Source organism: Protopterus annectens, chromosome 14.part0, assembly GCF_019279795.1.
Source record: "Protopterus annectens isolate FY-2018-M chromosome 14.part0, PAN1.0, whole genome shotgun sequence".
Lineage (NCBI taxonomy): Eukaryota > Metazoa > Chordata > Ceratodontiformes > Protopteridae > Protopterus > Protopterus annectens.
The window spans coordinates 912,825,870-912,851,778 of record NC_056748.1 but is presented as its reverse complement, the minus strand read 5'-3'; the positions used below and the strand labels follow the sequence as shown (position 1 = coordinate 912,851,778).

The following is a 25,909-nucleotide window of genomic DNA, read 5'->3' as shown; positions in this document are numbered from 1 at the left end:
TCTCAATTACAAATGCACATCTTCCCATGAAGTATAATTTCTGTCTAGTGTGGCCCAGTTATATAGGTTCATAGGTTGGTACTGGGCTGTCTGCCCAAAGGCATATATTAGCCCCAGCCACATTGTGCGGTATTCACCGCCCCATTAGTAGTTCCCTAGACCCTTGTACTAGCAGCTAGTACCCTTGGCCGCTATCTAGTAGTGCTGTTGGTGTGATCCCCAGTGTGAACTTTGTTACCCATCCACTCATCAAGGTTCCTCTTGAAGAGTGATAGTGAGGGGCTCTGTCTTATGTAGATCGGGACCCTGTTCCATAGTAAGGGAAGTCTCTGCAAAGAAAATCTATCCCTCCAGCATGTTCTATTCATTGTTGTGTTGAGGTTTATATCCCTAGAGCGTGTAGCTCGGGTAGATTTGGTTTTGCTAAGATGGAGCATGTTCAACAATTCTGGGTTGGACATGGCTCTGTACGTTAGACAGAGATCGCCTCTGAGAAAGCTGTATGCAACAGAGAACAGTCTTAGCTTTTTCAATCATGCTGCATACGGCAACTGTTTGAGGCCAGTAATCCTCTTGGTTAGGTACCTCTGTGGTCTCTCCAGCTGCTGGAGATAGCTATCCAGGTACATTCCAATTGGTGCATTTTACTCAATAATGGGTCTGATGAGGGAAGAGTAGAGGGGCACCATTACATCCTTAGATCTTGATGCGAACCCTTTCATGATCAGATGGGTCACATAGAAGGATTTTCTAACCACTTTGGCAACATGGTTATCAAAGGATCTTATTATCTTATCTTATTATATCTTGGAATAGTCTGTAAATTCTGAATAACTACTGAATTCACATCTTCCATACAAAATCTTTTCATAAATTTCTTCAGAAGTCTCCTCTCCTTTGTTATATTTTCCCATGTGAGAGTGTTCGATCTCGACGTTTGTTCTTACACCTGGGTTCGGAGCCGATCCTCGGCTCCGTGTCAGCCGCTTGCAAGCTCTGCATCGAGAAGAAGCTCGAGACTAACCTAACTCCCACAATCCCCCTCTGCCTTTACCTCAGATCTAGTTTGCCGCTGCAGCGTTCGCATCACTTGATCGAGCTCGAGCACCTAAAGCTAAGATTTAAAAGATTTTTTCTTGTATTCTTGAGAATTATATTTTTCTATATCATTGTTTGTTGACTGTGTGTCTGTGTGATACTGTCTTGAGGATTTTCTCGGTACCAGTTAAAGTTGTTTAACTTGTTTAGAGTTTCCCTCGGGGCCTATCCCACCCTTTACAGGAGTTGACTACTGGATTAGACTTTACTTGCTGGATTTGACAATTTTATCGGATTTGACTTTCATAACTGGACTTGACCTTTTCTTGTTACTATCCCTATTGTTAGCTTTACAAAAATGTCTGAGAAAGCTAAATCGGGGTTTAAACGTTGCCAATGTGGGCAAAAGATGTCAGTTACTGACAATCATAGTTCCTGCGTCTACTGTCTTGGCCCTCTCCATCTGCAAGAAGACTGTTCAATGTGTCATTCTTTCAGTGGGAGGGTCATGACAGATAGGCGCAGGAAACTCATGGATAGGGGTTTGTTAAAACCTACCTTTCAAGAGGCTCTGGATGCTTCAGACCAGGCATCCAAATCCTCGAAGGAATCGAGGACGTCGGAGCCCAAGTAATCGGCTCCGAGCTCTTCAGTTAAGGTTCGATCACCGATTCCACAGACTTCGGGACCGAGTGTTCAACTGTTGTCAGTTTCCGAGCCTCGAGTCTTGGAACCGGTGACGGAGCTCCCTCCCCCGACACTGTTGAGGTCGGCTCAGTCTTCGATTCCTTCGACCCGTTCTTCCAGATCCCTCTCAGACACCGATGTAGACCGCGTGGTGCAGAAGTTAATGGAGAACACGGCCTTATCCAAACTCATCTCGGTCTCCTCTCAATTGGTGTCGAGACTTGAAGGCCTTCCATTATCTCCATCTGTTCCTCCTCCAAGACCTGTCCAGTCCTTGGAGCCGGAAGAAGCTGATCTGCTGATTGTGGAGCCCTCGGTGCCAGAACCGTCCTTTTCTCGGTCGGCTCCGTTCACCTCGACTCCGTCGGACCCGGTACCGGAGTCTCGGAGCCGAAGATCCATCCTTGGTTCCGGGACCGAGAGTCGGACCGATGTTTCGGTTCCGACGCTCCCTCTCGGGGCCTCGGCTCGGATCGGTTCCGTCCTCGGGGTCGATGCCTTCAGTGCCTGTTTCGGGGATTCTTCCCATTTTTCGGAACCGGGAGATACCTCGACTCGGGACCCGGGGGCCTTCAACCTCATGAGGAAGGTGTTGTCTACCCAGACAACCACGTCAGTAGAAGCAGCCTCTCCTCCCCATAAAGGACCGTTATCCTCCTCTGCACCCACGGCTACATCCAAGCGTCGAGCACCTGTGTCTCAGCCACCCCTGGAGGGTGCCCCCTCTTCCTCGGAGGCTTCTTCGGATGCTCCCCCTGAAGAAGTCCCTAGGAAAAGATTGTGTAAGAGGAGACACTTAGATTCTCCACAAGAATCATTGACATCGGACACTGACTTAGATGAGTCAGAAGGGTCCCCAAAGTCACCTTCAGAGGATGTCTCTTTTTCTGACATCTTGGAGATCCTAAAACAGAGAGTTGATTGGCAATCCCTCCCCCCTTCTGAGGATGAGTCAGTCTTGCTGAAGGCATTTGGTGCTCGCCCTTCCTCCTCCTGGGTCACTCCGCCCTTCGATGAGTTAATGGAGCTGATTGCTCGAAGGGCGTGGGAGACACCTGACATGGTGGAACCAGTCCCTAGAAAGCCTAATAAGTATATTACTGCACCCCAAAACAAGGCTTATGTCACAAAGGGAGTTCCAGTGGACGCTGTGGTGGTGGCAGCGGCCACGAAAAAGGAGATGTCGGAATCTTCCTCATCTGTCCATCCACCTAACAAAGATTCTAGGACTATGGACAGGTACGGGAAGCGCATTTTTAGTTCAGCGGCTTTTTCTATGCGATCCCTGAACTATTTGACCCACTTTACACGACTACAGAGGAATCTAATCAGAGTTGGGAGATACCCTCTAGGGTACTACAGATGCTGCTGTTTCAGAGAAAGTTACAGCACATCTCAATACCCTTACATCCAGTGTAAACTCATCCATGAGGCTGATCTCATACGCAGCCGAAGGATCGAGTAGGGCAGCAGCTTCAGCGATTGCTCTTCGTAGACAATCCTGGATGCGCTTATGTTCATTTGCGGAAGCCTTCAAGTCTTCCTTTACTAACGCCCCATTTGACAGTGCCACTCTTTTTGGCCCCAAAGTAAAGGAGACCCTTACCCGGTGTGAACAGGAGGGAAAGACTCTGTCTGCTGTCGGAGTCCGTTTTTCCACCCCATCCAGACCGTACCCCAAAGGGCAACGCGGTGGAAAAATGTGGTTTCGAAAACCCCAAGGATCTTTCCCAGGCACACAGGGTGATGCGAGGGGGTCCGCAAAACCAAGGTGACAGGGATACACCCCCTGGAAAACCTTTCCAGCACTCCTGAGAGGAGGCCCGACTGTCCTGCTCTGGAGGCAGTCGGGGGTCGCTTAGCTTTATACCCTCAGGCCTGGCAAAATCTTACATCAGACAACTGGGTAAAAAGCGTTGTTACCAGAGGCTACAGAATACCCTTCCTACTGCCCCCCATTCCAATGAAAAGACTCCCAGATGTGCCGCCCCATCTGCGAGATCCTGCAGCTATAGAAATTTCAAAGCTGCTAGAAAAAAAGAGTCATCCAACCAGTCCCAGCGGACCAAAGAGGATTCGAACTTACTCAAGGTTCTTTTAGTTCCAAAGAAGACAGGGGACTGGAGGCCGATTCTGGACCTAAGCAACCTCAATACCTTCGTCAAGAAAGAAAAGTTCCGAATGGTCACGCTTCAATCGATCCTTCCATTTTTACAGAAGGATGACTGGATGTGCTCAATAGATCTAAAGGACGCGTACTACCACATCAAAATGGCCAGGGCGTCCAGGGATCACTTGCGCTTCCGGCTGGGAGCCAGCCACTTTCAGTTTCGAGCCCTCCCCTTTGGTCTGACCCCAGCCCCCAGGGTTTTCACCAAATGCATGGCAGTGGTGGCGTCTCACCTGAGACGCCTGGGATTCCAGGTGTTTCCGTATCTGGACGACTGGCTCCTATCTGCCACCACCCAGCGCCAACTGATCCAGGCCAGGGATTACACACTACAGCTTTGTATTCACCTCGGAATTTCCGTAAATTTCGAAAAATCTTCACTACAGCCATCACAGCACATCTTATTCATAGGAGCAGAATTGGATACGCATCATTTAATTCTAAGACTTCCCCCAGAAAGGATTGCCTCACTACAAAGCCACATAACTCTTCTTCTGTCATCCAGGAAATCCCCAGCAAAACTGGTTCTGAAGGTTTTGGGTCTCATGGCAGCTTCCCTCATTGCGATACCATTGGGAAGACTGCACATGAGAGTTCTGCAATGGCTACTGTTTGCACAATGGTCGTTCCAACAACTTCCTCTGACACACAAAATTCTGATCACGAACACATGCAAATCACACCTAGCCTGGTGGCTTCAAACTTGCAACCTTTCCAGCGGAAGACCATTTGTGCTACCCACGCCGACAGCTACGGTGACCACGGACGCTTCCCTGATAGGGTGGGGGGGCATCTTTCAGGGACAGACAGTCCAAGGCGAATGGACCGAGTTAGAGTACAATCTGCACATCATTGTTCTAGAGTTGTGGGCAGTGTTTCTAGCGTTGCAACACTTTGCTCCCCTTCTTCCTCTAGGGACTATTGCAGTACAGACGGACAACATGTCCGTAGTCTGGTACATAAACAAGCAAGGGGGAACCAAGTCTTATCAACTATGCAGAGAGGCCATGAGAATCTGGCAATGGGCGGAGACCACAGGTCGCTTTCTGATAGCAACGCATATCCCGGGGTCATCCAACGTCATAGCCGACAGGCTGAGCAGAGCAATCCTGTTGCCTCACGAGTGGTCCCTCAAACAGTCAGTTGCGAAGGAGATTTTTCGCAAGTGGGGCCAGCCTTCCTGCGATCTTTTCGCGTCTCCAATGAACGCCAAATGCAGGAGCTACTTTGCCCTATTACCCCCTCCAGGGGAAGTCCCCAGGGATGCGCTGGTTCACGATTGGCCCCCGGGTCTCCTGTACGCTTTTCCTCCCTTTCCCCTGATTGCAAAGTTTCTGCAGAAAGCCAACAACTTGCAAAGGACGATAATCCTCATTGCCCCATTCTGGCCTCGTCAAATTTGGTTCCCCTTTCTTCTGGCACATCGCATTCGGGGACCCTGGATGCTGGACCCGGAACCAGATCTACTGACCCACTCATCAGGGGCTCCCCACCCTTCGCTCTTGTCACTCCACCTAGCAGCTTGGCTGCTCCGCTTCCCTACTTAGCCAGGTCTGATCTTCTTTCACCTGCAGTTCAGAATATACTAATAGCTTCTCATAAAGCTTCCACTACAAAGACCTACACTAGTAAATGGAAGCGTTTTGTGTTCTGGGCAAATACACAGCATTTGGACCCTGTTATAGCTCCTTTAAACAAGATCTTGGAGTTTTTGACAGAATTGTTTCACCAAGGAGCTTCTCCAGCCACTTTAAGGGTGCAATTGGCTGCCATTTCCAACTTTCATGTGGAAGAATGTGGGGCACCTATTATGGCTCACAGACTTTGTAAGGCCTTTTTGAAAGGATCTTTCCATATTAGACCACCAGTTAGAACTCCTACATCTCCTTGGAATCTAAATCTCTTATTATCTAAGTTGATGCTACCTCCATTTGAGCCAGCCTCCTCTTGTTCATTGAAGTATTTGTCGTGGAAGACCCTCTTTTTGGTAGCCATTACATCCGCTAGGCGAGTGTCTGAGCTTCAGGCTCTTTCCATTAAACACCCTTATCTAATCTTTCATTCTGACAGAGTATCTCTTCGCACTAATCCAGCCTTTCTCCCCAAAGTCTGCTCTGTTAATAACATTAATCAATCCATTGAACTGCCTACCTTTTTCAAAAATCACTCCAATAAGTTGGAGTATATGTTACACAAGTTGGATGTTCATAGACAACTTAGATTTTACTTGGATAGAACAAAGGATCACAGGAAATCTGATCAACTTTTTGTAGCTTTCGCTGATAGCAGGAAAGGTGTAGCAGTTACTAAACGAACCCTTTCCAAATGGCTAACTGATTGCATTATATTCGTTTATGATTCTTCAGAACAAACTTTACCTGGCAAACCCAAGGGGCACTCTACAAGATCAGTTTCTACATCCCTGGCTCATGCAGCTCGCCTACCATTAGACACTATTTGTGCAGCTGCCACTTAGTCTAAACCACATACGTTCATTTCTCATTACAAGGTAGACAGGGTTTCTAGGGACAGGGCAACCTTTGGTTCCACTGTGTTCAAGAACGTTCTCCCGTGAGTTCCTCAGGAACATGGAGCTAGGGACGCTACCCAGGTGTAAGAACAAACGGCGAGATCGAACACTCTCACATTTAGAAGTTATGTCCTTACCATAACGTTCCATGTGGAGTGTTCATCTCGCCTTTGTTCTTACATTCCCACCCTCCCACCCTCAGGAAGAACGTGCAGTTTGGTGCCTGGTCAGGATTATTTGGCTTCTGCTTTGCAGTGGTTGTATATAGATGTATATCTTGTATATATATATGGATAAGTGCTTGTACAGTATGTTGATGTTCTTCGTTTTCCATTGCTGCAGTCCTTACTATTGGGTATAGTCCGCATCCAGTCGGCCCGAATACCAGAGTATAAGGCTGACGTCGGTCAGGGCGCATTAGACTGACGTCAGTACGTCAGGGTACTAATGCGCATGACCGGCGTCATATCCTCAGTCTTTTTGGGTCCGATGCAGAAGCAGTTTTGTGCAGGTTGGCGTTCTGAAATATTTCGAAACCGGAGTTTCAGACCGAATCAGAGTTGGCTAAGTACCCGTTGGGGAACATTTTGTTTTTCTTGCCTCAGTATTTAACGGATGTCAGAAAAGTGAATAATTGTATTTCTTGGGAAACAAATACCTCATAGGGATTACCATACATTGTGTATACCTTGTTTAGGGCCTGAGCACGACGTTGTTGGTTGCCGCTCTTGTGCTAGGTTTCTATTAAGAGGAGGTTAGACTGTGCCAGATTAGTGTTTGGGAAGCGTTGCAATTATAAAATGCCGTCGGATGCTCCGCCGCTTCGTCAAGAAGCGCAAGGACAAAACAGCAAGCCTAGGGTTGATGAACCGCAGTCCCGGACGTCGGTTCTTTAGGTGGCTCAGTGGAGCCAGAGGTTTTGCCAGGAGTTTCTATGGAGTCTCAGGCAGAAACTTTACTGTTACAGGATGTACCCTCTCAGGAGGCAGGCCAGGCTGAGGGCTTCTCAGGTAACTATTCTTCCTCTTTTCCCACAGTAGTTAGAGCCTCTCCTTCTGTTGCCAAAACTTCTTTAGAGGTAGGCCAAGGTCAGCTTCAGTTGGGGGTTCTCCTAGCCCTTCGGGTTCAGTACCTAAGAAACATATGCTTAAAATGGCAGAAGATTTGATTACTATGATTAGAGGTTCTATGGGCCCTCCTGATAAGAGGCCTAGAGTGGAACCAGAGTTTGACCGTTTTCAACAGCGTTCAGCGGCTTCTGAACCTTCTCCGCAACATTTGCACGAGTTGCCTCATTATTCTGATTTTGATCTGGATGATGCCACTCCTTGACTTCTCCTCCTGAGGATTTTCATTTTCAGAGACTCTGCATTCCATGAGGAGCACTTTAAATGGGAAGGCCAGGATTACTCTGATTCCAGGAAGAGGCTTAGGGAATTCTTGTTTTTACCCCAGCATAGGCCTTAGCTATACCTCCTGTGTTGAATGTGGTGGAAGATGTTTTGCAGAGGCTTCCCTGAACCCTGATTCTTTGCCTCCTGCTCCTGTTAAACCTGATAGGTACTATAGGGTGCCCGGCTCATAAGTATTTGTTTAAGAGTCCTAGGGCGACCCAGAGACTGTTTCTCAGGGGCCTAAAGGTGTTAAGGCCTCTGTGGTTAAAATCCTGTTCCCACTGAAAGAGGCAAGGCGTTAGATAGGTGGGGTAAGAAAGTGTATACTTCTTCCACTCTAGCCATGAGAGCGTTGAATTGTCAGTTTCACATGCTGAAATATCAAAATTGTCTCCTTTCACAATTGAAATCTAAGGTGGATGCTTTGGCGGAAGGTATTGATTGTAAAGACTTGCTGGATTTAGTTTATGTGTCTGAACAAGTGGGCAAGCATTCTTTGCAATGTGGTTTTGATGCTGTGCAGGCCTCCTCGAGGGTGGCTGCCACTAGTTCTGTTCTTCGGCATGCCTGGTTGAGGGATCAAAATTTGGCTGAGCATGTTAAGACAAGGATTTTGGATGCTCCTTTACAGTCTGATGTGTTGTTTGGTTCACCTGTGGAAGCAGTTTTAAAGAAAATGGAGGACAAAGCTAAGTCTATGCAAACTGTTAAAGATTTTTTGCAGGTACAGCCACGAAGTTTAGTAGAAATTGGCCTGCTAAGGGGTGGACATATCCTGCTTATGAGTCCGAGTCTAGGGAGACGTCTAGACGTGGTAGGGGCAGGGCTCAAGGTTCTTTTAGGCCTAGAACAGGGAGTTCATCTGCTCAGACTTCTGGTGAGGGCAGGGGTCAGTCCTTTCGTAAACAGACCCAATGACCTGCCTTTTCAGCTGCCAGTAGATTCGTCTGGCAGCTCCTTTGGAAGGACGACTGTCTCTTTTCAAAGAAAATTGGGATTTAATTACTCAAGACAGATGGGTATTGGACATCATTCAGCCAGTCCCTGTATCAGAAAGGGGCCTAGGATTTTATTCTCGCATGTTCCTAGTATCAAAGAAGGGGAACACGTGGAGACTGCTTTTTCTCCTCAACACTTATCTGGACATTCCCAAGTTCAAGATGTTGACGTTACAACAGCTTTTACCCCTGCTGGGCAAAGATCACTGGATGGTAACTTTAGATCTCGAGGAAGCTTACCTTCCGGTGCCTATCAGGCTAAGTTACAGGAAGTATCTGCGGTTTCGAGCTGGAGATTCTCATTATCAGTTCTCTGCATTGCCCTTTGGCTTATCTACTGGTATTCACAAAGGTTCTGGCTCCAGTGATAGCTTACTTCAGGCTACAAGGACTTCAAATCTATCCTTATTTAGACGACTGCCTGATTCTGGCTCAAGAAAGGAAGACCTTCTACAGCATCTGGAATATCTTATAGCAGTGCTAAGATGCCTAGGGTATTCTGTGAGCGAAATAAAGACCAGTCTAGTACCCTCTCAAGACATGTGCTTTCTGGGTGTGAGACTGAATACAGCAGCCCAGATGGCCTTTTAACCCGGACAAACAAGAGTCTATCACTTTACTTCCATCAACTATCTCATCAGTCCGTGCTGACTGCAGAGACAGTCCTACAAGCATTAGGGTTCATGGCATCTTGTATTCTGGTGCTTCCCAATGCCAAACTGCATATGAGGAAGTTACAATGGTATCTCAAAATGTATGGACACAGCACTGCCAGTATTTAGACACTGTCATTCAAATAATACCTTGCCTTCAAAGAATTTTTGTGGTGGGCTCAGGAATGTCACCTAAACAAGGGACTCTCTGTGACCCGGCAGAGGCGAGTCAGATTTTACCGACAGATGCCTCAGACATTGCTTGGGAGCTCATCTAAATGGAAAGTGGATACAAGACAAGTGGCCTGCCAGACTACAGCATCTACATATCAACATGAAGGAGATGTTAGCAGTCCAGTTCGCATTGCTGGCTTTCAAGGAGTTACTTCTTCCAGGGCAGGTGTTGATTCTAACAGACAACACAACTGTCATGTGGTACTTCAACAAACAAGGGGAACACATTCTTATCCTCTATGCAGGCAAGCAATGATTTTATGGGAGACTTGCCTAACTCTTCAGGCAAGGTTTCTGCCAGGAGCACAGAACTCCTTAGCAGATATGTTAAGCAGACAAATCATGGATCCCCACAAGTGGAAACTGGATCTTCATGTATTTCAGAAATTGACAGTGTCTTGGGGAACTCCAGACATAGATCTGTTCGCTTCTCCACTAAACCACCAGCTGCCACAGTTTTGCACAAAGGGTTTCATCACACAGCTTGGAAAGTGGATGCTCTGTCTTTCAGTTGGACAAACCTTCATGTGTATGCCTTTCCACCTCTGCCTCTTCTTCCAAAGGTACTGTTAAAGGTCAGACAGGACAGGCCAAGGATGATTTTGATAGCTCCAGATTGGCGGCAACACTGGTACCCTCTACTACGAGTCTGGTAAAGCCTCCATGGCCTTAACCTTTGATTCCACATCTGTTATCCCAGCAGGACGGTCATCTGCTCAATGTCAAGCTTCACTCTCTTCATCTGACAGCCTGGCATATTCTGTGTTGAAACACAGCAGGTCTCAACTTCCTCAACAAGTTTTAAATGTGATTAGGGAAGCTAGAAGACCTAGTACAAGGAAAGTGAGCAAAATGGAAGAGATTTTTATTTTGGAGTAATTTGGAGATTTCTGAGCCTAATTTGAGTATGGCTCTTCAATATCTTACTGAGTTACTGGACAAGGGTCTGTCCTTCTCTTCCATTAAGATTCATGCTGCAGCAATCTCAGCTCACTATGATTGTGACCCACCATTGTTTTCGCATCCTTTGTTCAAGCAGTTTCTTAGAGGGGGCTCCTACTCCTGCTTGGGATCTCAATTTTGTGTTGGAAAAACTTACTCTACAACCTTTTGAGCCTTACTGCTGAATTTAAATTTTTGTCATGGAAGACTGCTTTTGTTGGCTATTACTTCTGCAAGAAGGGTGTCTGAGTTGCAGGCCCTATTTGATTTTCCATAAGGATAGGGTATCATTACCTTCCTTTATGCCTAAGGTGGTTTCTAGTGTGGCTTTAAACCAAACTATTCATTTGCCTACTTTTATGCAGACCCCAAAATAAAGGGGAAAAGATTTTGCATACTTTAGATGTACACAGGCAATTCGTTATTACTTAAGCAGGACTAAGGATTTTAGGCAGTCTCAGCAGTTGTTTGTTTCCTTTGCTTTGAGTTCAAGAGGGCAAGCCTGTGTCAAAACAAACTATTTCTAGGTGGATTGGCTTTTGCATTGCATTTTGTTATTCCCATCATGGCAAGGTTCCAGCTGGGATTAGGCCTCATTCCACTAGGGCTACTGCCACTTCAACAGCATTTCTGGTGGCAACTAAGGATATTTTGGGCAGCTACTTGGAGTTCAGTGCATTTCTCTAAGCATTATCACCTTCCTATCTACTCTAAGTAGGGCTGGTTTTGCCACAGCTGTTTTGCAAGGCATGTTGTCAGCTCCTGCTTCTTTATGATTTGCCAGCCTCCCTTACCTCTGCTTTGGGATTCTACCGACTGCAGCAATGGAAAGCGAAGAACATAGTACAGTTTTGTACCTACCATAAATGTAGATGTTGATTCCATTGCTGCAGTCCAATTCTCCTCCTCCCTCTGTGTTTAAGGGTGGTTGTGTAGGTGTGTTTACCTGCTTATATTTTTGTATATATTGTTCATGTTTTGGTGCAGGTATTTTGGGCCTTGTCTTTTTAGGGTCTTCTGACATCTGGGGCAAGAAAAGACTGAGGATATGACGCTGGTCATGCGCATAGTACCCCTGATGTACTGACGTCAGTCTATGCGCCCCCTGACCCGCCAGCCTTATACTCTGGTATTCGGCCGACACTGATGACTATACCCAATAGTAAGGACTGCAGCAATGGAATCCTCGAACATCTACATTTATGGTAGGTACAAAACTGTACTTTTGTTTTTTGCATGAATATGCTCTCTCTCTGACTCCTGGTTTGCTTGCAAACTAGATCTGAGGTAAAGGCAGAGGGGGATTGTGGGAGTTAGGTTAGTCTCGAGCTTCTTCTCGATGCAGAGCTTGCAAGCGGCCGACACAGAGCCGAGGATCGGCTCCGAACCCAGGTGTAAGAACAAAGGCGAGATGAACACTCCACATGGAACGTTATGGTAAGGACATAACTTCTAATTCTAGAGCACCAAGATAACATCTGCAGTGTTGCAAATAAAGTTCCAGTCCTCATGTATAAGTAATATTTCCTGCACAAAAGCTGATTACGTCTCCTCAGAGTTTTAGACTACATAATAGCAGTTTCTGGTGGATTATAAATACATGCCATCATAATTGTCCTTCCCTTGCTGATGACCCCTTACTACCACAAATCTAACATTCTTTTATTTCTTTTCTATCACTGTTGGAGCTCCTCTAGTAATTAGTGTAATTATTTTCCTTTGTCCCTGATAATTTTGCTGAATATCCTTCCTGAAATCCTTTCTTTATCTAATTTACATGCTCATTTCTTTCAAAATGTCTTCTGCAGCATTCTTATCTGCACTCTGCTATTCTGAATATAAATCAATACTCTTTCCTTTTTTGTCTATGCCTGTACGGCTACTTACATTTCAAGATGATGGCATAATGGCTACACTATCCCCAAGTTATTGTTTGCACATATTCTACATGGCAGCTTTATTCAAATGTGTATTCCACTTTTTGTGTTATGTGCACACTGTTTGGCAGACTGGTCTTTTGTACAGTTATTTCTTGAAATTTCCATTTGAATCTCATTTTTCTAAAGTCTTATTGAAGACCCTCAAACAAAAAACTAATTACATTTTCAGAACACCCCCATGACCAATTAACTTAAAGCATACATATAACACTATGTACATTTTTTAGGTTTAACCCTCCAAATAGGAACAGTTGCACCAAATAGCTGGAATAACTGGCATTACCCTAACCTAAAATTAAGGTTACTCATGCTAAAGCACATGCTGTAGTCCATGCTTCCTGTCTTACTGATTGATGTCTGTACTTTTCTTACAGTTATTCCCTATCATATGTGAACAACAGCTTGTATGCTTTCACAAAACAGATTTTAGTCCTTGGAAAAAGTGGACTGACTATCCTTTGGTAACATTTTTAATGTATTCAGTTATTAAGGCTGTTAGAGAAGCTGCTGTCTGCTGTTCACGTCCTACAATTTTGAGCTCTGTGCTAAACTGCTTGCTCTTGTACCTTTAAATTTTGCACTTCCCTTATCAAAAAATTCTCAGAACTCTCAAGATAAATTGCATTCAACTGCAGACAGCTATTTTCCATGGAAATATAGTCAGCAATGGAGAAACAAAACTAACAAATTTGCAGAATGCATGGTGTAATCTGTCAGTTTAACTCGGCAGAGAACAGACTGTACAACTGCTTTCAGCTGAATACTTGACTCCTACAGAACATTTGCTTACTTAGAAAAACAAGCTAATATTTCATGTACAAGAATATTGGCACTTCTTATGGCTTTCATAGTTTTGTTATACTTTCTAAGCCTACTTATTTATCAATACACTTAAGCCAAGGGCATTAATCCAGACCCCCCCTTTGCAAAAATAAGAGAGCATCTCAACTTTAAGTTTATCTATGCACTTTTACAACCCCACTCCAGCAGCCCAAGATCCTAGCATAACTTAAATTTTTTGTTCAGTCTTTCATCTCTCATGTTGTACATCCTGTATTTCCTACAACTACAAAAATACATGTTAAGTTGTCCATCTCGCTTTCTTTCTTGCTGTTTGGGTTCGGAGCCGATCCTCTGCTCCGACTCTGCCATCTTCTATAGCACGAGAGCTGTTTACTGGCTCAAGGCTACCCCTTATCCCATGATGCCCAGCGACAGCTACCCAGATCTCGTTTGCCGCTTCAGCTGCGAGATGTGTTGTTTTCTGGCTCAGGCTTGTATATTTCAATTTTTTTGTTTAAAAATATCCTCTTAGACCCTTTAAACTAATAGATATTTTACTATTCTTAGTTTTATTCTGTACGTATTGTTGAACTACTTCGTTCTTCTTAGTTTCCCTTTTATTTAGAACTCGTTTAAGTTAGAGAGTTCTCCCACCTCCCCCTCTCCCTTCCCCTAGGATAGCCGTTTAACTTAGAGGCTTTCTTTTCCTTTTTTTTTTTTTTTTGCTATAAAAAAAAAAAAAGGCAGATGTTATATATTTATAGGTGTACTTGTTTAGAGTAGTACTTATTTGTCTGTCTGTTTAATTTGTGGTACTTAGTTTTTTGCAGTTGGGTCATTTTAAAAAGTGTGACTCATGCTGTCAGAAAATGTCTCTGACAGATGGGCACACTAGCTGCGTTTATTGTTTGGGCGCTGTTCACCTGCAGGACTCTTGTTCTATTTGCCATGCCTTTAGTCCATGAGTCCTGCAGGAGCGTAAGAACAAATTGATGCTAAGGGGTCTGTTAAAGCCTCAGGATTCAATGGCAGAGTTCCCAGCCAGTGAAATCCCCAAAATCCACTAAACCGTCGGCTCCACCTTCAGAGCAGACTCTTGTACAGGATTTACCGAGTATGTCTGTTCCGGCTGGCACTGACAAGACAACTCCTCCATCGGCTCCATTGGATGTTTCAGAGCAGTCTCGGAGTCATAAGAGGCTGAGGTCCCCTTCATTAGAGTCAGTTCATTTAGCTCCTCGGTCTCCATTATTGCAAAGTGAACGTAGCTCCCATTCAACACACTCCTCTCGATCTTCTAGGCTGTCAGATCATGATGTGGAGAGAGTAGTAAGTAGGTTGCTAAAATCACAGGCACTAGCAAAATTGTCTAGCCCTCCTCAACAGGTATCTGCTCCATCCACCTCTTCTTCTGTTCCTCTTCCGACTCCATTGAGTTTGGAGCTAGAGTTTGTTGGGGTTCGAGTAGTGGAACAGTCTGCTCCGATCACCATCTCTCCTTCGGCTCTGATTACCTCAATAGTGCCTTTGATCGAGGAATCTGGATGCCAGGGCTCCCTCATCGGCTCCGAGGGGGCAAGTGGCATCGGACCCTTGTCCGACCCCGTTCTCCCTCTTGGAGCATCGGCGCAGGTGAGCTCGGCTCCAACATGAGCCTCAGAGCCGTCCCCTTCGGTGCGGAGAAAGATTCCTATTTCTTTGGAACCGGAGCTTTCTCTGCCTCGAGGCAGGGGTGCCTTGAGGTTATGCAGAGTGTGCTGTCCCCTGAGACAGCTCCACTACCAGCCCCACCGGCTCTATCCCCCCATAGTGTCTGTGCCAACCTTTGCTCCTCCTCCAGACCCCAAGCGTAGGGAACAGATGACCCAGGACACCCCATTGGGTGTTTCCTCTTCTTCCGAGGCCTCCCCTGATCACTCAGAGGAGCCCCCTCGGAAGAAGTGCAAGAGGAACCACATTGACTCCCCTGAGTCTGTCACTTCTGATTACAGAATTAGATGAATTGGGAGGGTCCCCGAGATCCCCCTCTGAAGATGTTTCCTTTTTGGACATCCCTGAAATGCTTAGGCAGAGGGAGAACTGGACTCCCCTAGCACCTACCGAGGATGAGTCTATATTCCTGGACGCTTTCGGTTCCCAACCTTCCACCTCCTGGGTTTCTCCTCCTTTCGACCCACTTATGTCTGTAGTGGCTCGAAAGGCTCGGTCAGCTCCGGACACAGTGGAACCAACTCCGAGGAGATTTGGTAAATTTATTACAGCCCCCCAGGATAAGCAATTCCTTTTTAAAGATGTGCCCGTTGATGCCATGGTGGTAACAGCAGCCACCAAAAAAGTTAGCTGATACCTCATCTGTTCATCCACCTAACAAGGAGTCTAGGACGTTGGACAGGTACGGAAAGCGAATGTTTGCTTCAGCAACCTTCTCCATGAGGTCCCTGAACTATGTCATTTTACTCCCCTTCAAAGGGATCTCCTTAAAGAGCTTGGAGATGCCCTTCAAGATTCTACAGCTGAGGGAGTACAAGCCAAAGTAGCTTCCCAGCTAGCGACTCTTAATTCTGTAGTTAACTCCTCCATGAGGCTCATTTCCTATGCAGCCGATGGAGCAAGTAGAGCCACGGGCACGGGTGTGGCCCTCAGGAGGCATGCTTGGATGCGGCTGTGTCACTTTGAGGAACCCTTTTGAGCGTCCTTCACCAATACCCCCTTTGATGGCTCCTTTCTCTTTGGGCTACAGGTGAAAAACATGTTGACTAGGTGTGAGCAAGAAGGCAAGACTCTTTCTGCCGTGGGAGTCCGTTTTTCCACTCCCTCTAGACCTTACCCCAAGGGTCAGAAGAATGGGAAGATGTGGTTCCGCAAATCTCCGGGAGCCTTGCCTGACACGTAGTGATTTTTCCTCCAGAGGCAGAGGGGGAAACAATAATAGATGCCGCCCTCATGGCAGAGGGGGTCCGCGGAACCAGGGCAACAGAGAATCCTTCTCTGACAAGCCCTTCCAGCATCCCTGAAGGGTTGCCCGGCTGCTCACTTCTGGAGGCAGTCGGGGAAGACTTTCGCTGTACCCAAAAGCCTGACAAAATTTAACAAGAGACAGATGGGTACTGTCCATTATATCCGGAGGTTACAAGATTCCCTTCCATCAATCCCCCTTACAATCAAAGAAGGCCCTTCCAGATGTTCATCCCAATCTGAAGGAGCAAGCAGTAATAGAAGTTTCAAAACTGCTAGAAAAATGAGCCATTCAGGAAGTCCCTGCAGACCAGCACGGATCCAGAACTTACTCAAGGTTCTTTTTGGTACCAAAAAAGACAGGGGACTGGAGACAGATTCTGGATCTCAGCAGACTAAACAAATCTGTACAAAGAACAAACTTTCGGATGGTCACGCTACAGTCCATTCTACCCTTCCTGGGTCAGGACAATTGGATGTGCTCAATAGATCTTCAGGATGTGTACTACCATATCAAGATGGACAGATGCTCCAGGAGATTTCTTCGCTTTCAGGTGGGGGCCAGTCATTACCAGTTCAGAGCTCTGATCTTTGGTCTCACGACAGCCCCCCAGGGTGTTCACCAAATGTATGGCAATGGTCATGGCTCACCTGAGACGTCAAGGATTCCAGGTGTTTCCATATCTAGACTACTGGCTCCTCACTGCTACCACCAGTCATCAACTCTAACAAGCGTGAGATTATACAATCACATCTTGCACCCGGCTAGGTATTACAATAAATTTTGAAAAATCTGCCTTGTTGCCCTGTCAATCTATCACTTGCATAGGAGCAGACTTAAACACAAGGGAAATGTTCGCAAGGTTACCACTGGAAAGTGTGTCCACAATTCATCAAGTGCAAATCCTAATGCAGAGCAAAAGGATCCAAGTCAGGTATGTCCTTCAAACTCTGGGCTCCATGGCAACTACCATTCTTCTACTTCCATTAGTGTGTTTCCACATGAGAATTCTTCAGTGGCTTCTTTTCACGCAGTGGTCTTTACAGGAGCTACCCATGTCTCACATGATCCTGATCATGGAGGCATGCAAAAAGCACCTTTCTTGGTGGATGCTCTCCCCACTAGTGACTCAGGGCAGACTTTTCATACAGCCCCCTCTGGTAGCCACAGTGACTACAGACTCCTCCCTGAAAGGGTGGGAGGGCATTATCTGGGCAGGACAGTCCAAGGCACTTGGCAACCTCACGAGTACCATCTGCACATAAATGTCCTAGAAATGAGAGCCGTGCTCCTAGCGTTGCAAGCCCTTCAAGTCTTCCTTCCGGGACCATTGCAGTTCAAACAGACAACATGTCAGTGGTGTGGTACATCAACAAGCAGGGCGGAACCAGATCCTACCCCCTGTGTTGAGAAGCACTCAGACTTTGACAGTGGGCGATTTCCTCCCAACGTTTTCTGATTGCGATGCACATCCCTGGGAGATCCAACGTCATAGCGGACAGGCTCAGCAGAGCCATCCTCATGCCTCACGAGTGGTCTCTGAATCAGGAAGTTGAGGATCTTATCTTCCGCAAATGGGGACAGCCTTGCTGCGATCTTTTTGCCACCCCTTTCAACAGCAAATGCAGCAACTACTTCTCCCTTCTTCCGCTTCCAGGTCACATACCCAGAGACGCTCTAGTCCATGATTGGCCTCAGGGACTTCTTTATGCCTTTCCTCCGTTTCCCCTGATACCGAAACTCGTACAGAAAGCAAAATCGTTGGGTTGCAAGATGATCCTCATTGCCCCCTACTGGCTTCGACCGATATGGTTCCCGTTCCTGCACCCTTACCTTCTCGATCAGCCCTGGACTCTGGATCCGATTCCAGATCTCCTGATTCATCAGTCAGGCAGGCAGGTTGCATCAGTCCCTCCAAACTCTCCAGCTCACAGCTTGGTTGCTCCACTTCCAACCTTAGCCAGGCTTCCCAGCATTTCCCCAGCAGTCTGTGAGATTATCGTTTCCTCTCATAAGTCTACAACGAGAAAAACTTGTGCTAGCAAATGGAAACCTTTTTCTTGTTCGGCAGAGTCTAGGAATGTGGATCCCTTCTCAGCCCCAGTCCACGAAATTCTTGAATTCCTAGCACATCTTTTTCACTCTGGGGCCGCTTCCTCTACGATTAGGGTACAGTTAGCGGCTATTTCTAATTTCCATATCGGTTTGACAAATTCTAACATGTCTCATAAGCTCTGTAAAGCTTTTTTGAGAGGAACATCTGTTCTTAGATCTCCAGTGAGAGATCACCCTCCTCCTTGGGACCTTAATTTAGTCCTAACTTCCTTAATTCTGCCTCCTTTTGAACCAGCAGCATCCTGCTCCATCAAGTTTCTGTCTTGGAAGACACACTTTCTGGTTGCTATCACTTCATCTAGGCGTGCCTCAGAACTTCAAGCACTGTGTTCATCATCCCTACCTGGTGTTTCACAAGGACAGAGTTTCTCTGAGGACTAATCCTTCATTTCTTCCTAAAGTCTGCTCAGAAAATAATTTAAATCAATCTATAGATCTCCCTGTGTTCTTCCCAAATCATAGCAATAAGGCAGAGTACAAGCTTCACCAATTGGACGTTCATAGACAATTGCATTTTTACCTACATAGAACTAAAGAAATAAGAAAGTCAGACCAATTATTCCTTTCTTATGCCTTAAACAAACAAGGTCTCCCAGTTTCCAAGGTGTCCTTATCCAGAGGGTTGTCCCACACTATTACATTTATCTACCAGTTATGGAATAAAGAGTTACCAATTAAACCAAAAGGTCATTCTACTAGGGCATTAGCCACCTCCGTAGCCTTTCAGTCTAGGTTGCCCATGGATTCCATCTGTGCAGCTGCCATGTGGACAAACCCTCATACCTTTATTTCTCTTTACAAGGTGGATATGGTCTCCCGGAGCAGAGCTGACTTTGGTTCCACTGTTCTGAAGAGTCTGTTCCACTAAGCCACCCAGGATGTTAGGTGCTAGGGACGCTGTCCCAAACAGCAAGAATGCAGGCGAGCTAGACAACTTAACATTAAGAAGTTATGTACGTACCATAACGTCCCATGTTAGTTGTCTTCATCTCTCCTTCTTGTGTCCCTCCCTCCATCCCCCGTCCTAGTGGATCGAGATGAGTCCTTTTTCACTAGCTGAGTATTCTTTTATTGTTATTCTTCTGGCTAGGTCTTCCTAACCTATTGTAGATATTAGGATGCATGGAACAACCAGTTTTTGATAACTGGTTTCTCTCATATGTCTGGATTATCTATTTCAAACGAGATCTGTGTAGCTGTCGCTAGGCATCATGGGATAAGGGGTAGCCTCGAGCCAGTAAACAGCTCTCACGAGCTTTAGAAGATGGCCGAGTCGGAGCCGAGGATCGGCTCCGAACCCAAAAGCAAGAAAGAAGGCGAGATGAAGACAACTAACATGGAACGTTATGGTAGGTACATAACTTCTTATTTCACATGCTCAAGTCACTGGAAAGACAACTCCTCCCACATTTAAGCTACCCCTGACTTCATGCAACACAAAACTGCTTTACTATTAAATGTTTTATACAAATACTGTTTAGAACAAAACATTTTACTTTTCCCCCCATTCATGTCTTCCGAAACATTAATGACAAAGTGGGAATATGATTTGCAGTCCACCCACAAATTTGACCAAGTCAACTAAGTCCAATCTTTCCTGACCTTATTTTCCAAATGTGGTTGATACTTTGTGATCTGATATTTATTTACTAATTTCAGTATTGCTGGTCTTTCCTATTTGTCTCCATCTCCCAACACCAGACTTTGGTTCAAGTCCAAGATGCTGCTGAATCTTCTAGTCCACTTCTCTGCTTTTTTCTGTGTCTCAATCAAATGTTCTTTGTGTTTCACTGTTGCAGTCATCACATTTGGTTTATCCCTGCTAGGGTAGACCTTAGTCGGCCTGAATACCAGAGGCTTAATATTTCTGCGTCGGTTGCTGTCACTTTCTTGACTGACATCAGGTTGTCTGTAGTATAAAGTAAGGCAGCCAATGCAATTACATCAGTCTTTCTTGCAGAGGAGCCTGAAGCAGAAGCAGCTCGCACGAGTGCCAGTCGGCCACTACCTGAGTTTTGTTTTCTGAATTAAAGTTAGTCTTCTAAAGCGAAGTACCCCACTGGGGATCCTTTTTTCTTGCTCTGATGTCAGGAAAAGTTAACAATGGTCTCGCCTGTGGAAAGCAAATACCACACCGAGACTTTCATTCTTACTGCGTCAGTTGCTTAGGCCCAGACCACGATGTCCCCCGCTGTTGCTTTTGTGCTTTGTTCAATGCCAAAACTATACATCGTCGGGCCCTTATTGTAGCTAGATATTTTCACTCCGTCCTCAATTTCCGATATGGCTTTGGTAAGCCATTCGACAGCAGATCTTCCGAAAAAGCGCAAGTATAGTGACAGAGACCATACAGGTCCAAACCTACTGATGCTTCCGTTAAGCTAGTCAGCTCTCTGGTCCTTACTGAGGCGCTTCCACAGCCCCTGATGCACGTTTCTGTCGATTCACAGGCCGCTACTGAGACCCTTTCAGAGTTCGGTGTGCCGCAAAACTCTTCATCGACTAAGGATCCTGCGGTTGTCTCTACCTTGGATGGGTTCGGAGCTGCTGAGCAGGCACCGGCTTCCAAGGAAGTACTTCGCACTACTGATTCTCGACACAAACTGATGACTTCTTTTGCGTCTTCTGTTCTTTCGAAAACTACTAAGTTTCTAAGGCTCAGGGTATGAACCACACACAAGAAACAGACCCCATCTCAGGCACCTGCTTCCTTGCCTCAGTCTCAAATGCTTAAAATGGCAGAAGACCTTTTAATGTTGATCAGGGGGAGGCCAAGCTACCCCTTCCAAAAGAAAGATTTGTCCCCAGTAGTCTGAAAAGGAGTCCAGTGACTCCAATGCCTCTGAATATGAAGACATGCAACAACCCCTCTCTGCTTATGAGGATTCTGATGCAGAGAAATCCATTCCTTCAACCTCCCCACCCGAAGATTTTTCCTTTGGGGAAATCCTTCATACTTTATGGGAGCATTTCCAGTGGGAATGTCAGGACTACCCTCAGTCTAAAAAGACACTCAAAGAATTTGTAGATCTTCCACAGCACATTCCCTTGGCCATTCCTCCAGTCCTGAATGTTGTGGATGATGTTTTCATGGAATCTAGTTTAACTCCTGATACTCTCCCTCCTGCTCCCAGGAAACCTGACTGGTATTAGAGTCCCTGATGCTCACAAATTTCTTTTCAAAAATCCTACTGCTGATCCTGAGGTTATCTCCCAAGGGTCTAAAGGAATTAAAGCAACTTCTAAGAATACCACACCCTCAGATAGGGATTCCTGAGCATTAGACAGGATAAAAAAAAGTATACACCTCTGCTACTCCTGTTATTAGAGCACTAAATTCTCAGTTCCATATGCTAAAATTCCAGCAGCATAACAGGGAACGCCTCAAACAAAAAATATCAACTTTTCCTGCTTGTGGAGAAAATAGTTGCAAGTCTTTATGCATTCTGCAAGTCAAGTAACTAAGCACACCTTACACTGTGGTTTTGATGCCCTGGAAGCATCTTGCAGGGCAGCAGTCACTGGTTCTGTCCTTAGAAGGCATGCTTGGCTTAAGGACCAGCCCTTGCCAGGCCATGTCAAATCTAAACTATTGGATGCACCCTTGCACAAAGACAACTTATTTGGCACCAAGGCAGAGGAGGTCTTCTAAAAGATGGAAGAAAAAGCTATATCTATGGAGACAGTTGAGGATTTCCTGCAGGTTCAGCCACCCGGGTTCAGTAGGCATTGCTCCTCCAAACACTGGTCCTTTCCTGCCCCCTCCAGGTCAGTTCAGCCCAGACCTCCCCCCCCCCCCAAACAACAGCCACAGGGAATGCAGAGAACAAAGCAATGGAGTACCTCCACTTCTAAACCAGGGAGTGCAAAGCCACCCCCTCATGGTAAGAACTTACAATGACTCTCCACTTCCACCCCACCCTCTGCCCACCTGCACTTGCCCCTGGTAGGAAAACTGTCCTTCAATGCAAGCACTCTGGCCACCATTACCAACAACACTGTGTCCCAAGGATACAGTTTTTCTTTCCACACTCTACCAACCCCAGAAGGGTTCCCAGATCTACCTCCAAACCAGTGGGCAGAGGCCAAAAAGCAAGTCCTTTCCCTGCTCTCCATAAGGGCAATAGAGCACGTTCCTGCAGAACAGATAGGCCAATGTTTCTACTCCAGGCTCTTCCTGGTACCCAGAAAAGAGGGCACCTGGCACCCCATCCTTGATTTATCCATTCTAAACACCTTCCTGGGGAAACCAAAATTCAAAATGCTCACCCTCCGGCAACTACTACCCATGCTGTCCAAGGATGTCTGGCTAGCCACCCTAGACCTAAAAGAGACCTACCTACACATCCCAATCAGGGAATCATCAGGGAATCGTGCAGGAAATGTCTACATTTCAGGGCAGGATCTCTGCACTTACCTTTGTCTTATCTACTGCTCCGAGTTTTCACAAAATGCCTGGCTGCCGCCATTGATTTTTACAGGCAAAGAAATATTCAAATTTTCCCCTACTTAGATGACTGCCTAATTCAGGCACACAGGAAAAGCTGCTCAAGCACCTGGCCTTTGTAAAGGACCTACTGACCTCCCTGGGGTACACTATCAAGAAAAATTAGTACCCACCCAAAAAATTATATTCCTGGGAGCAAGCTTGGACACAGCATCCCAGATGGCATTCTTTACACCAGAAAAGCAAACTTATCTGACAGCATATTTCTCTCAACTATTTATTTATTTATTTATTTATTTCAGTTTGATTACCGGGGAAGTCCACTGGGCCAGAACGTGCCCATTTTCAGTGGAGGCCCGGGGAGAAAAGCTCCACAAGCAAATACAATACAATTCAATACTGGTTACAAACTGTTAAAGGTAAAAATACAAGTATAAAATCATATAGTTGGAAAATGCATTGCATAAATTTTACATTTAAAAAAAACTTAGTAAACAGATAATAGCAAGACAGGTTACAGGTATTTCCATTCTGCACAGTATGATCGACTGAGAAGTGGAAGGATTTAAGGTTTCAGTTCTTTTACATTAGAAGGTGGGCAATTGGCACGCATATGTTATAGTTAAAAAGGTAAATAAAGAAAGCAGTTGTGCTGACAATAGATATACTGTAATATTTACAATATTTACATACTTGGAGTTATATGAGTGAAGATGTTTATGAGCAAAGTAGCTTGCTCAGAGGTTATCTGCCACCAACTAGCCACCAGACCCCAGTTATCTGCAAGGAAAATCCTCCAAGCTCTGGGGTTCATGGCATCTTGCGTTCTACTTATTCCATATGTTAGACTGCATATGAGGAAACTTCAATGGTACCTAAAAAGCCTTTGGTGTCAACACTCTCTCAAGACCTGGAAACCTAGACCAATGATACCTTGTCTAAGGAAAGATTTCCTTTGGTGGGCAGCAGCATGCTACCACAGCAAGGGACTTAGCCTTCTCACCACCCCACGCCGCCGCCCAGACCCTCACCACAGACGCATCAGACTATGCCTGGGGTGCACACCTGAACGGCAGATGCATACAGGGCCAAGGGAGCCCACATCAAATACATCTGCACATCAACCAAAAAGAGATGTTAGTTGTTCAGCACGCGTTGACAGCTTTCAGACCCCTTCTTTCCCCAGGGGCTTTACTGATCAAAACAGACAACACCACAGTGATTTGGTATATCAACAAGCAGGGAGGGGACTCACTCCTACCCTCTATGCAGGCTCACCATAACCATTTGGCACACAGCCTCAGCCATGCAACTACACCTGTTAGCACAATTCCTGCCAGGCTCTCTAAACTCTCTGGCAGACAACTTGAGAAGAAATCTTCTGGACCCACACAAGTGGCAGCTATACCAAAGAACTTCCACCCTTATAACTCAGAAATGGGGCACCCAAAACATAGACTTCTTTGCTTCCCACTCCAACCATCGGTTCAGCAAGTTCTGCACCAGGGAGCCTCACTGCAGGGCCTGGAAAATGGGTGCTCTATTTTTCCAGTGGGTCAACCTCTGTCTGTGCATTTTCCCCACTACCTCTCATTACCAGGGTACTGCTTAAAATAAAGGAGGGAAAACCAAGGACAATCGTAATTGCCCACACTGGCCACTTCAGCAGTGGTACTCACTGCTGCGCAGCCTGTCCTCTCTGCCACCATGGCATCTCCCTCAGATCCCAACCGTCCTTACCCAGATGGAAGGAGAATTCATGCATCCCCAATTGCAGGCCCTCAATTTGGCAGCCTGGCTTATTCTCTGACCACTGTACAAGCTGCCGTTCCCAGTAGACAGGTTCTAGATGTTATACGTGAAGCCAGATGCCCTAGCACTAAAAAGTCTTATGCTGACAAATGGAAAATGTTCTGCACCTGGATCCAGACTAAGAGCGCTGATACGGCACAGCCCTCCCTACCTCTCATCTTGGATTACCTAGCTGACCTACTACACAGTGGTCTATCCTTTTCCTCTATTAACATTCATACCTCTGCTATCTCTGCTTATTTCAGCACTGAGCAACCTCTTTTCTCACACCCTGTTATCAAACAGTTCCTCAGAGGGGCTAGCAACTTGAGGCCACCCAGATGAGCACCTACCCCAGCTTGGGACCTAAACTTTGTGTTAGAGAAACTCACCCTGTCCCCCTTTGAACCAGCAGCTTCAGCAGAATTAAAGTTTCTCTCATGGAAGACAGCCTTGCTTCTGGCCATCACTTCAGCAAGAAGAGTATCGGAGCTACAAGCACTAATGGCTGTATAGCCCTTCATCTTTTTCCATGCTGACAAGGTCTCCCTCAGGACTAACTCATCCTTCATGTCAAAAGTGGTGTCCAGTGTGGCTCTCAACCAATCCATTAATTTGCCCACCTTTTTCCCTAAACCACAAAACAAGGGGGAAAGAATACTGCACTCTCTAGATGTGCACAGACAACTCAGAGTCTATCTAGACAGGTCTAAATCATTCAGAAAGACTGATCAGTTGTTAGTTAGCTTTGCTGCAGGAGCAGAGGGCAAAGCCATATCCAAACGAACCATTTCCAAATGGATAGCACACTGCATCCATGTTGCTTGTAGCAGAAATGGATGCAGTGTGCTATCCATTTCAAATGGATAGCACACTGCATCCATTTCTGCTACAAGCAACATGGGGAAACCTCATCCTAAGGGTGTCAGAACTCACTCTACCAGAGCAACCTCCATCTCTACAGCTTTCCTCAGAGGAGTCCCCACCAGGGACATCCTGGAGGCTGTAACATGGACATCTGTTCATACCTTCACCAAGCATTATCATCTGCCTATCTTCTCCAAATCCAAGGCAGGCTTTGCCATTGCAGTCTTGCAGGGCATCCTAGCCAGCCCCCAGTCTTCTTGACTACCTCCACCCCTTTCCTCAGCTTTGGGAATCGGACTAAATGTGGTGACTGCAACAGTGAAACATGAAGAACATAGTACAGTTGTGTACACTTAACATAAAT

General features: G+C 46.0%; 1 protein-coding gene across 1 annotated transcript in view; it reads left to right on the top strand.

Moving 5' to 3' along the window:
• BTAF1 (B-TFIID TATA-box binding protein associated factor 1) overlaps positions 1-25,909 on the top strand; it is a 3,603,226-nt gene that overhangs the window by 506,370 nt on the left and 3,070,947 nt on the right. The window contains exon 8 of the mRNA XM_044055641.1: positions 7,408-7,435. Coding sequence (XP_043911576.1) covers positions 7,408-7,435 — 28 coding nt within the window. The remainder of the gene's footprint in view (positions 1-7,407; positions 7,436-25,909) is intronic.